The sequence below is a fragment of the Pteropus vampyrus genome, unplaced genomic scaffold, assembly GCF_000151845.1.
Source record: "Pteropus vampyrus isolate Shadow unplaced genomic scaffold, Pvam_2.0 Scaffold106, whole genome shotgun sequence".
Lineage (NCBI taxonomy): Eukaryota > Metazoa > Chordata > Mammalia > Chiroptera > Pteropodidae > Pteropus > Pteropus vampyrus.
In genome coordinates, this window is record NW_011888887.1 from 5,822,892 (window position 1) to 5,835,282 (window position 12,391).

Consider the following 12,391-nt stretch of genomic DNA (forward strand, 5'->3'; position numbering starts at 1 on the left):
TGCCCCCAAATCAAGGAACTGTATAGGAAGATATTAAGACTAAAGCTTAAAGATTTGGTGTCTACACTAAGATGAATGTCAAGAACATGTTTTGTGGAAATAGTTTTTCTCTTGTTTAATCTTTAACCCCTGGTTTCTCTTTTGTTTCAAACACTGTTAGTTATCTATTGCTGCTTAACAAATTTAGCAGCTTAAAATAACAAACTTTAGCAGCTTAATAAACATTTGTTTCTGTAGCTGAGTGCCTCTAGTTGAGGGTCTCTCACAAGGATACAGTCAAGGTGTTGGCTGGTGCTGCAGTCATGTCAAGGCTTGACTAGGGTAAGATCTGCTTCTAGGTTTACTCATATGGCTATTGGTGGGCCTCACGTCCTCACTGACTGTTTGTCAGAGATATCAGTTTCTTACCACCTGGGCCTCTCCAAAAGTCAATGCAGTGTAGTAACTGGCTTCCCTTAGAGAGAACAACAGAGGGTGCCCAAGATGAAAGCCACAGTCTTTGTAACATTATCTTAGAAGTGACTTCTTATCAACTTTTCAGCACTCTGTTCACTAGAAGCCATTCATTAGATCTAGCCCATCCTCTAAGGGAGAGGATTACATAAGAGCGTGAATACCTAGAGACAAGGCTCATTAGGGGTTGCCTTAGAACCTAGATACCCCAAACAGTAAAAGTATTTAGGTATCCTCAAAGATGGTATGCTTACTTCAGGATAAGGAGTCATTCCCCTTCTACTGTAGACCAGTGCAGGCCCCTTGCCTAATTTATTTAAATTAAAGCCCCCTGACTATTCTCTTTACCCCAAGTCTTAGTCCTTCAATCTGTCCTCTTTATTGCAACCAGAATAAGCTCTTTATCTCTCCCCTATACACACAGGTTCTTTCTGACCTATGCTTCATCTGGATTACCCTGTGACTAATCTCCCTCCTTCTTGTTATTGGCTAAATTCCTCCTCATAGCTCAAGTTGAAAGTCAGTAGCACTTTTTCTAGGAAGCCCTCCCTATACTCCCAAGACTGAATACGTACCCTTCCTATGTGATCCCATAACCTCTGCTGAAGCACTTAACACTCTGTATTTACATGTTGACCTCCCCGTCTAGGCTCTACATGCAGTGACTGTCTTCAGTGACTAGCACTATACCTAGAAAGTAGCAGAAGCTCAGTAAATACTTGTTGTGTGTTTGCATGTAAATTGAATGACCATTGTAAGAGCACCCAGCAGCTGGTGCAGTGGAAAGAGATACAGGATGAGTCTTTCTCTGCTGCCTCTTCTCCCTGTCTTGAGGAGTACTAACTAGCTGCTCCAAATTGAGACGTATCCCTGGAGAACTAATCAACATAAAGCATCCAGACTCACAAAGGGAGCAGAGACTGGAAAGGGTAGCCACTCTGGGACTCTGTATTAGTATTCTTACTCCAATTCTAGATTTCCCCTATGTGGGTGTGAAAAAGTGAGTCTTCGTGCTTTTATGTGAGGAGACAAAAGACCTTTCCAATTACTACTTCTTAAAATCAAATTCTTCGAGGAAAGAGTATCATAGAATAAAATGTACCCATTTTAAGTATACAGTTTAATGAATTTTACATTTACTATTTAAAATTTTTTTGTAAGTTTTTATACATTTTATTTATATATGTAATTTTATTTATAAATGTAATTTTTTCTTAAAAATGTTATTTTGAATAATTGTCTAAAATATGCTTTTGTAAGATAGTCAGAAAAACCTAACCTTGGCCTATAATGTGACCTCTATGAAAGTTCTAAGCAGCCCTTTTAAAAATGAGCTTTATAGTTACCCATTCTAAGACTTTTTATAACAAATTTAGACATCTCTGTATGAGTAGTTGTTATATACAATTAGAATGCTAACTAATTACTTAGGAATGCTTGTTAACAATCTTCTGTGCTGTCTACCAGTAGAAGTTAGCAGATGAACTGTTAAGATTGCTGGCTAACAAGGAAGTTTTTAATGTGTCATCAAAAGTGAACTTTATGCAAAAAAGGAAATTACAAGGTCTATTGATTCCAGCATTTAGAGAAATGGGGTACATTCAGAGATAATAACTCATTCCAACCCCTTTTATCCTCCAGAGTAGGAGATACCAACTCCCAATCTTCAAAACCTATTGTTCCCATCATGGTTTTCTCTTTGCTAACCCACCTTCTGCAATTAGACAAATTAGACCTGAAAGACAATTAGAACCAGCAATGGTGTCCCCTGTCCTATTGAATTTTGCTACTAGTTCCACATTTATTCATAATTCAACAAATATTTTGTGGATACCTACTATATGAGCTTAGGACTACCCTTGATAGTAGGAATACAGCAGTGAACAGAATGAACTTTTTGCCCTCAAAGAGCTTATGTTCTAGCTTTTCCTTTTGAAAGGTTGAGAACAACAAAATACTTGCCAATACTGCTTTCTAATTGAATTCTAGTTTTATAACTATTCCTAATCATTAAGGGATGGCTTTAGCTATGGACTACATTTGATAGGTCCCAGATATTTATCTATAGCCTGTAATCCTGTCCAGAGTTGCATCTTATGTTTTTAGATGCCCATTAAGCATTCTTCCTGGATATCAGTATATTCAGAAGTGAGCTCAGTTCCCCCACTGAAAGCCATGATCTCTTCCTGGGTTTCCTGTATCCATTAATAGCACCATTACCTACCCATGTATCCAAGCTCAGCACTTCAAGTTGTCCTTGATGCCCAGCATCTCCTATTCACATCCAATCAGTTAGCAAGCCAATTGATTTTATCCCCTAAATATAGGACATCACCGTTTCTCTGTTATTCCTTACTTTGTTCCCTCAGAACTGCTCAACTATTGAAAATACCCTGTTCCTGATTTCCCACTTGTAATCCTTTCCATCCTATCCTCCATACTTTTTAAGGCATAATTCTCGTGCCATTCTCCTGCGTAAAGTCTAGTGGCCCTGCAACATCCACAGCTTGAAAGCAGCATCTTTAAAATGACACGCGAGATACTTGATAATTTATTCTAACCTTTATCTCCCACTATGCACCTTGTTTTTCTATCCACATTAAACTGGAACACTCCTTGCTCTCCATATTTATTCCTTTACACAGCCTCTTCCATCAGTCTCCTACCCCAAATTCAAGGCCTATATTAAATGTTACTTATTTTATGCAGCCTTTAATAGTTCCTAAGCAGCTAGTTGTTTATTCCTGTGTTCTTCAGTATTTTATACATTCTTCTACTGTAGTGTTTATCATACCACACTGCAATTTTTTATTTTTTTGTCTTTCACCAACAGAAGTTTCAAACAGTCTTCTCTGGAGTTTGCTATCAATCAGTTCTTATTTAACTAAATGTACTTGCATGTCTTTGGATCTGTGAAAAAATATTACTCTTAGACTTTCTTCGGTGTTTGTTTACTTCCATACTGTAGTTTAACTGTCTTTTGCAACAAATCCCATTTTCTTCAGTTTTTCTCTAAAATTTACTTAAGTTCATTTTGAGCAGTTAAAATGTTCACACTTTTAATAGTATATTTAACTGTTTACCTGAAAGAGTACCTTAACATGAAGTTAGCTATATTTAATCTATATTCTAAGTTACACTAATCTATAATTCGTGTAATTTCTAGGGTTCCACTGCACGGATGGATCATGAAACAGCCAGTGTTTTGAGTTCTAGTAGCACACACTCTGCTCCTCGAAGGCTGACAAGTCATCTGGGAACCAAGGTAACAGATTATAAACCTGATCACTAAAATCACAAGTACTTTTCTAATATTCGCTAGATAAGTTGCTAAAAACATTCTTCATCTTTTAAATTTAACTAGTGGAGAATTCTGATTCCATCATCACAGTCTCTGAAAGAAGCGACATTTTTTATACAGAGAAGTACAAAGGGAAAATGAGGATTGTAAAAGGTCCCAAATTAACTAGGTTTTTTTTTTTTCAGCTTATTATCCACTTCTCTGCAGATATCCTAAGCTCCAGCCACATTGGCTTACTTGCTACTTCCTGAGTACTGTACCCCATGACTTTTCTGCCTCTATACCTTGCCTGCAGTGGCACACACCTCCACTTTCTACCCCACTGCAAAATGAGTATCAAAACCCTAGCCGCCTTCAGAACTCTTCTCAGACTTGACTTGTTTACAAAACATTTTCTGATTCCCAGGGTCCTCTTACTTCTCCATGCAGTCTGTCTGCCTTCTTCAGATCACTGCAGTTCACATGAAACTCTCTTGGAGAAAAGGGACTGTTTTTATGTATCTTTTGTTGCATCTAACACAGAGCCTGCACATAACAAGTGTTTAATAAATATTTAAGTAGATAGAAATATTATTGTAATTGAACGTTATCCATTGCTGATAAATCAGCTTTCTTAGGGTCTCTCAGATGTTAGCAAAAAAAAAAAAAGAGAGAGAATAGTATATTTGAAAAGAAAACAATTGTTTTATTATTGTTTTAAAGCCAGAGACTTTAATATTATGTTGGAAAAGATGAAATTCTAATATTACTAAACAATATATTTTCTATTAAATCTAAACAATTCCATTAATTGTTTTCATAGCATACTTTATATGCTCTTTCTTTAATAATATCATAGCTCTTAGGAAAAGCATTACCGAGATAACTAATGTTGATTTAGGGAATGAACTTTAGAGTAATCCATGAGATTGGTAATATGGGATTTAAGCCTTTTAATACCTCACAATAGTTACTACTTAGAACCTTTGGTATTCCAGTAACTCTGCGGGGAGTTTATGTATATTATCTCTGATCTTCTCAAAAACCAAACTCTCCTTGTTCCTTTTTTTTTTTAAATGAGAAAACCGATACAAAAAAAGAATCAGGCAGCTCTTATGTAATTAAATTAAAATTCAACCCCAGATCTATCCAACATCAATACATAGTTTTTACTATCAAGAATAACATTCAACTTTATTATTGTGTGAAAACTGGCAGCTAGAATACCTGTTTCCTTTGAAGTGATTTATGCATAAGACCTTACTACATTTTTTAATCCAACTACCCTGCAAATGTATTATTTAATCTTCATAGAGAGAACCCTATTAGGTAAACCCCTTCATTTTACAACTGAGAGAACAGGCTCAGAGAAATCTTATTAAATAACTTGGTAGCGTCACACAGCTCGCTCATAAGTGGTGGAGCCAGAATTTGAAAGTCCGTTTATCCACAATTCTAAACTGCCTTCCTAAAACTTTTAAATCTAACAGTGGTGTGTGTTTACACATTTAGAGTAGAGTTTCTCAGCCTCAGCACTTTTGGCTGGATAGCATCCCCGGTCTGTGCCCATCAGATAGATGCCCATAGCACTTCCTCCCACAGTTGTGACGACCAGAAAGATCTCGAAGGCACTGCCAAAAGTGCAGAGCAAGGGTCAACACTGCCCCGTGATTAAGAACCACTGATTTATAGACATGACACATTCTTTATAGAATAGCCCCTACTTTTATGGAATAACCTTGAGTTTTTAAATGAGGCTGATCACAGTCTAGAACAGGGTACTGTTTTCTGGTTCTAATCTGCTTCTAAGTAAATCCTTAGACTTTATTTTCAGAGAGTAATTATTGCTTAACAACTGCTTTAAAAAAATTGAATAAGAATCCTGGCTTTATACTCCCTATGTGATCATGGCATTCTTTTTATGACAATATTTTTACATGTATAAGGGAGAAATTTTATAATTTTAACAGTATTATTATAATTGAGGATTAGTGATTGCTAGGAACTAGTACTTAGTAAATAATGATTGTTGAAAAATGTTTTCTATTTATTAACTATAGTCATAGATTAAAAAAAATAAAATTTTTAATTATGCAAAGAATTTAGACTACATTCCTCTGTGTATGTGTATGAAATTTGTTGCTTTCCATTCACTTATAATCAATGGATTATCACCAACTGATCCAAACAGCAATTTAAGTATGTAAGAACATTTCTCTTTCAACACTGTATATTACCACTAGTATTATTTACTCATATAAATAAATTGATGATGATTATATAGATTTTGAATTAATGTTCATTACTTCATCCTGGAAAGGGTTTTTTATTTTTGTTTTTTTTTAATGAGTTACAATAAATATCCCATTTATCACTTCATTGGTTTGGCTTTTAGATATTAAAGTCATAATTTTGTTTCTAAACTCATTTGGCCCACAGGTGGAAATGGTGTATTCATTGTTGTCAATGCTTGGTACTCATGATAAGGATGATATGTCGCGAACTTTGCTAGCTATGTCTAGCTCCCAAGACAGCTGTATATCCATGCGACAGTCTGGATGTCTTCCTCTCCTCATCCAGCTTTTACATGGCAATGACAAAGACTCTGTGTTGTTGGGAAATTCCCGGGGCAGTAAAGAGGCTCGGGCCAGGGCCAGTGCAGCACTCCACAACATCATTCACTCACAGCCTGATGACAAGAGAGGCAGGCGTGAAATCCGAGTCCTTCATCTTTTGGAACAGATACGAGCTTACTGTGAAACCTGTTGGGAGTGGCAGGAAGCCCACGAACAAGGCATGGACCAGGACAAAAACCCAAGTATGTTCCCTGTAGTGTACATCATAGTGCATGTTACGAACAAATGTAAAAGTTTTTAAAAGGAAAACTTTTTTAGTTAGTATGTTATCTTTATAGATAGGAAGGGGAAATGCATATTAGCCATCTACACTGCTAACGTAGTTTAAAGCTTAAGTCTGTATTTCCCTAGAAAATTATAGCAAAGGAAAATGTTATATGCACTACTTTGCAGCCAAAAAAGAACAAGAAATCAAGAGAACTTTGTAGAGTCATAGTATAGTAGATCTAGAAAGAACTTGAGCAATTATGTTGCCTCTTTCATTTTATAGATGATGTTCAGGAAAGTGACTTCACATAGGTTCCTTGAGCTATTAGTGACCAAGCCATAATCTTTTACATTTGCATATCACTCTACTCAGTGGATACAGAGCTATGTTTTATCTGTTGTTACTTGATGATCTTCACAATAACCTTATGAAGTAGGAAGGGAAGATATTATCACCTCCATTTTACAGATGAAGAAACTGAGGCTCGGAAAGTCTAAAAGACTTGCCTGTGACCTCACAGCTAGTAAGTGGTGGAGCCATGAACAGAGGCCAGATCTTCTGACTCTCGGCCCAGTGCTCTTCCTACTGCACCATCCTTCTCTAGGCGATGGGCCCCTATTGCTGGGGGTTATCAGGCATCCAGCTCTTTGCTCAGGGAGAGACCCTCTTGGCCATCAGCATCTCTCTCAGGAGCAAGGGATATGGGAGTTGGGACCCTTGGGCACATAATTTACTTCATTTCTGTAGCAAGAACCAGAAGCAATAATTATGTTAGGTAAGACCTTCCTTTTACCTGGTAAGAAAACACACATACACACACACACACACCCCACAAAAAGAGAACAGAGGACTATTGCTTCAACCTATTGATTTGGGAGACAGGAGGGGGTGATGGAGAGAACATGATCTATGAAGTTTTAGCAGAATTTTTTTAACTTAGATATAAAGGTGGATTTATTTAAAGTCTAAAAAACCTTAGGAATAAGAAAACAGAAGAAATCGCTTTTTATATCTATTTGTCCTAGAGATGAGGAGAATAATAAGATACTTTACTGGGAGAACATTGTCTTTCTAGATTGTTTTCTTTGGCTACTGACAATTATGTAATTACTAGCATTCTGTGCTCTTGATAACATATTCTCAAAAAAGTTAAATAGGATAAATTAATATTACTTCAGAAAAATAGACATGCTTTTTAAATTTTATTTCACATAATGAGTTTTGAAACCTTATGCATAGTATTAAATATGGAGGTACATTTTCTCGCACATCTTTTCTTAAAATTTTGTTTACTATTTAATATCTGTCAATATAGTACACTTTCTCTGCTAGGTTTGTACTAGATTTCTCTACTACACTCATGACAGTAGTTTAAATAGAAATTATAAATTAAACAGTTTTATACCAAAATGTTTTGTTCTTTCATATAGTAAATGTAATTTTAAATTAGTTCAGTTATAGCATATATCAGTAAGGGACTTATTCTTACAGACTTGGTCAAGGGCAGATGAGTGGTAAACATTTTTATGGAATCAAGAAAAGCCCTTTACTCATATTTTCTTTTCCATGTTTATCGTATTTATTCATTTATCCAGCAAATACTTGTTGATACACTAAACTATGAATTAGGGATATGTTAGTGAGCCCTGCGTGTTTTTTAAGTATAATAAACATCATTGCTTTTGAGAAAACAAAGCATTATGGTTTATGTCAATTTTATTTTTCAGTGCCAGCTCCTGTTGAACATCAGATCTGTCCTGCTGTGTGCGTTCTAATGAAACTTTCATTTGATGAAGAGCATAGACATGCAATGAATGAACTTGGTGAGACAAAAATGTTTCTTAATGCCATAGAAGAATATTAAAGGTTTCATCATTATTGAAATAAAATATAAGGCCACTAACTTCTATTACCAGCTGCTTCCTCTTTGTTTGTGGCAAATGATTATACTCTGGTTTCCAGAGGAGAAAACTGTTACCTTGACAGAAACCGTTACCTTGTTGTAAACTAACTTGATTTTCAAAACCTTAGTCTTAGATTGGAAAAATTGCTAGATGGGCCACTCCTTGCCCCTGTTGCCAAGATAGACCCAGTATGACAGTTGACAGGATAATTTTAATTATTTTGAAATGTGGAGTTACTTTTTTGTTCTTGAACCTCAGTTGCTTCATTTATCTTTGTGATTATCTGTACTTTACTGGATTTTCATGATAAGCAGCATGGTATCTTTGAAACTGGTTACTATGGAAAAGCATAATATTCTAATTTAAGTCAGAAACATTCCATTAATTTTGGAAGGATTATTCTTTTAGCTATGTGTTACCACACATTCTAATCTTTATACAGTCTGCATTTTCATGTAATGGTTTTTCTTTGATATCTAGGTTCATTTTGCACATGTGGCATTTATAAATTACATCATGCTGAGCCTTCCCATGTGAACTGGAACTCTAGTCATGCCACAGCAAGACTTGTACACTGAGTTCCCATCTTAGTGTAGCTGTGCCCTGGCTTTTTGTGCTGTTTATGTTACATTGCATTCCAGCCCCCACTTTGTATTCCTGTCACCCTCATCACTGTCATTCATCATTTATTTTAAAAGTAGCAAACTCATGAGACTCTTAAACAGAGAACCTGAAGAGCCAAAATGAGTGTTATCTCCTTCAGTCATAACTTCAGGAGGCTGTGTACTTGTGATTTTAGGCCTGTCCTCCAGCCATGCTTTTCTTCCCACAGGCCCTAGCAATTGGCCCACCTGATTCTCTCTCCTTCCCCAGCCACCTCCCTCAACCTCCTGTGGAACTGAGTATAATCTTATGCATTCTCCCTCCTCAGTACAATCTCAGCATTTGTGAAAATTTTATGTTTGGATGGGTTTTTTTAATGCAGGTAGTAATGGGAAAGAGATAAAAATAACGAATAAACAGGAAAATTAATCCAGTTTTCAGCTAACACAAAGATTTTTTTTTATAAATGTCCCTGTGTTCCAATGGACTGTAGACTAGGACTGACACATTAATCATCTGAATTTCAAAGTAAAACGTAGACTCAGTATTTGTTCCTCTTCCTTCTTCAGGTAGGAAGGCTACCCGGGGCATTTCATCACAGGAGCTAGGGCAGGGGCTTTCAGGTGAGGAGCAGGATGGGGCCTCTGGGGGTGTGACTGTTGGGGACATAGCCACAGGGGATTTACCTTCTTCTCATTCCTAGCCTCCAAATTTGCACTGGAACAAAAGAATGATCAAGGTTTATGGATTGTGGAGAAATAGAGTAAGATAGCACAAAGTATCTAACTGACTGTGAGGGATGAGGAGAAAAAAGTCCCAAGTAGGTGAAAAGAAATTCCTAAGCCCAGTCAACTGGGACTGTCATTTGTCCATACAAGATTCTACAGCTGTCAGGGCCATGTAAATTTGCACATATTATACTGTAAGTTTTAGGCTATAACATTAGCGATCTATACATTTATTAATTATTAGGTCTGTCCCAGAAACTTTGCTAGGTACTAGATATAAAAAAGATTAGGACATAGTCCTGACTTTCAAGGGACTCATAGTTTATTTGCATTGCTGTTTCTGAAACCAGAGTATAATGAAGACCAGAGGCACATGTCAAACCTGTAGGTTCTCTGGCCTTGTAGCAAGTAGGTGTAGTAAAACAGAATCTTCAGAAGGGGAACCTGGGAACCATATTTAATAAGTGACCCAAGTGATTCGGATCAGGAAATTTTGTGAAACATCAATGTATAGAATATTGATGTTGGGCCCCTAATATTTATTTTAGAATAAGGCATTTCATGCTAATGGTGAATATCTAAACCAAGTAAGAAAAATAAATACATATATGTGCATATATATACATGCATGTGTGTATGTATATACTTTATTAAAGTGCCATCTTTCTATTACTTTTTTGAATTAGGATCTGTTGAATGTTACCTGAAGCTGTTGATCCTCTATTATCTATAAGGTTATGGAATACTGTATTAGACAGTATTTGGTCCATATGGACCCCTATTTTCTAACAGGCACCAAGAAAAATATGGAAGGACATACTCATCATCTTTGCATTACCTTGAAACATCCTAATTTTTCTCAGGAAAATCTATTTTTAACTCTGTCATGAATTTCCATCATATTTTTTATTTGCCTGAAAACAAAGGGTTCTCTCTTTTATCTGATATCCTAAATTCTATTGAGTGTTCTTTTTTATTAGCCATGTTATTTATGGTTTTGTTGACATTGGTCATATCTTTCTTTACTTTTTGTTTTCAGAATCAAATCCTAAGATTTTTAATTTTTTTCATATAAGAGTACTCAACTCTGCTTATTTAGTGCCTTCTTGGGATCTTTATCACAGCTATTGCTACACCAGGCAGGATTTTAGGTAGGCACAAAGCATAGCATGTTTTGTTTTGGTATTTATAGTCTGCTTTATAATGCTCAACATTTTGGTGATCTCATCAGTACCTAGGGCCACTGTCTTTAGGTCTACAGTGACCACCCCACCACATCCACCCCCAGGTCAAAGTCCTTGGTCCAAACTCTCAGTTCTTTTACTGGCTCCTTCTCCTTTGTCCAAGTATTGAATGATGGAATTCCTCGAAGCTCTATCCTGGGCTCTCTTCTGTCTCCATAGGCAATATCCTTCACTCCATGGCTTCAGTTACAACGTTTTTCAAATTTACATATTAATCCAAGTTCTTGCTCCCGAATTTTAGATACATTATCAAAGTGTTTATCTGACATCTTCACTTAACATCGTTTTTCAGACATTTCTAACTCAACTGCCACAAACTGAATTTTTTATCTCCTCCATCCTCAGATCCCTTATCTCTCCAGGGTTCCTTTTTTCAGAAAATGGCATTCCATCAACCCAGGTGCTCAAGCCAGCATCTTGGATGACATCCATGACTCCATTCTTATCTCCTGCATGTAGTAACTAAGTGCTTTAATTCTGCTTCTTAAATCACTGCTCTTCTTTTCATTCCCAGTCCAAGCCACCATTGCCTCTCCTATTCTGCAGTACTTTGTCTTACTTGTCTCCCAACTTCCAGTCATAATCCATTCTGTACCCTGCAAACATAGGAATCTATTTAGAACACACATATAATTATTCCTTCCCTTGCCTAAAGCCCTTAGTGTGGCACATAAAATCTTGCATGATCTGACCTCTACCCATTTTTGTAGCCTCATCTTGTAACTCTTTCCTTGTTGCTATGTATTTCAGGCCCGGGCCCTTGCACATGCTGTTTGATCTACCCGAAATGCTTCATTGTTCCTGTCCCACCCTTTTTAGCTACTCTTTCATCATTTAAGTCTCAACTTAGACATTATTTCCTCAGCCTTTTTCTTGATCATCCCAGTCTAGGTCGAGTCCAACTGATATCTTGCCCTATACTTCTCCACAACCCAACACACTTTAATTAGTTGTCAGTGTCTGTCTTTGCTCTAACCTGTAAGCTCCATAAAGAAAGTGACTATTTTAGTCACTGCTATATATTTTTCCATCATTATGGGAAGATTTTAGGAAAGTCTTCCTGGATTTTCCTTAACCAAATTAGTTTTCACATATCTACATTCAGACTTATCTGTTATTTCTGTTAATCGTAAAAATTTATGTGAATCTTTCTATAGTTAAATCCCCAGGCCTGGAATTCTTGACCCAAGATAGAACTTTGTTTTGTAAACTTGCAGATTCCTCTACATACTGACTCTTCTAGATTATTTGCAAAAATATTAAATGTACAGGTTCTCTCAGATTAATGACCTGTTTAGACTTATAGTATCCAAGTATTGTGTTTATATTTATCTT

The 12,391-nt window shown here is 36.4% G+C and overlaps 1 protein-coding gene across 15 annotated transcripts in view; it reads left to right on the forward strand.

Moving 5' to 3' along the window:
* Window positions 1-12,391, forward strand: part of APC (APC, WNT signaling pathway regulator) — a 115,655-nt gene that overhangs the window by 87,171 nt on the left and 16,093 nt on the right. For 6 of the 15 annotated variants that reach the window (XM_023533614.1, XM_011365165.2, XM_023533616.1 and 3 more), the window contains 4 exons: window positions 3,620-3,718; window positions 6,173-6,551; window positions 8,305-8,400; window positions 9,654-9,707. In XM_023533614.1, the coding sequence (XP_023389382.1) occupies window positions 3,620-3,718; window positions 6,173-6,551; window positions 8,305-8,400; window positions 9,654-9,707 (628 nt within the window). The remainder of the gene's footprint in view (window positions 1-3,619; window positions 3,719-6,172; window positions 6,552-8,304; window positions 8,401-9,653; window positions 9,708-12,391) is intronic. The other 9 variants (XM_023533619.1, XM_023533617.1, XM_023533618.1 and 6 more) reach the window with 4 other exon arrangements.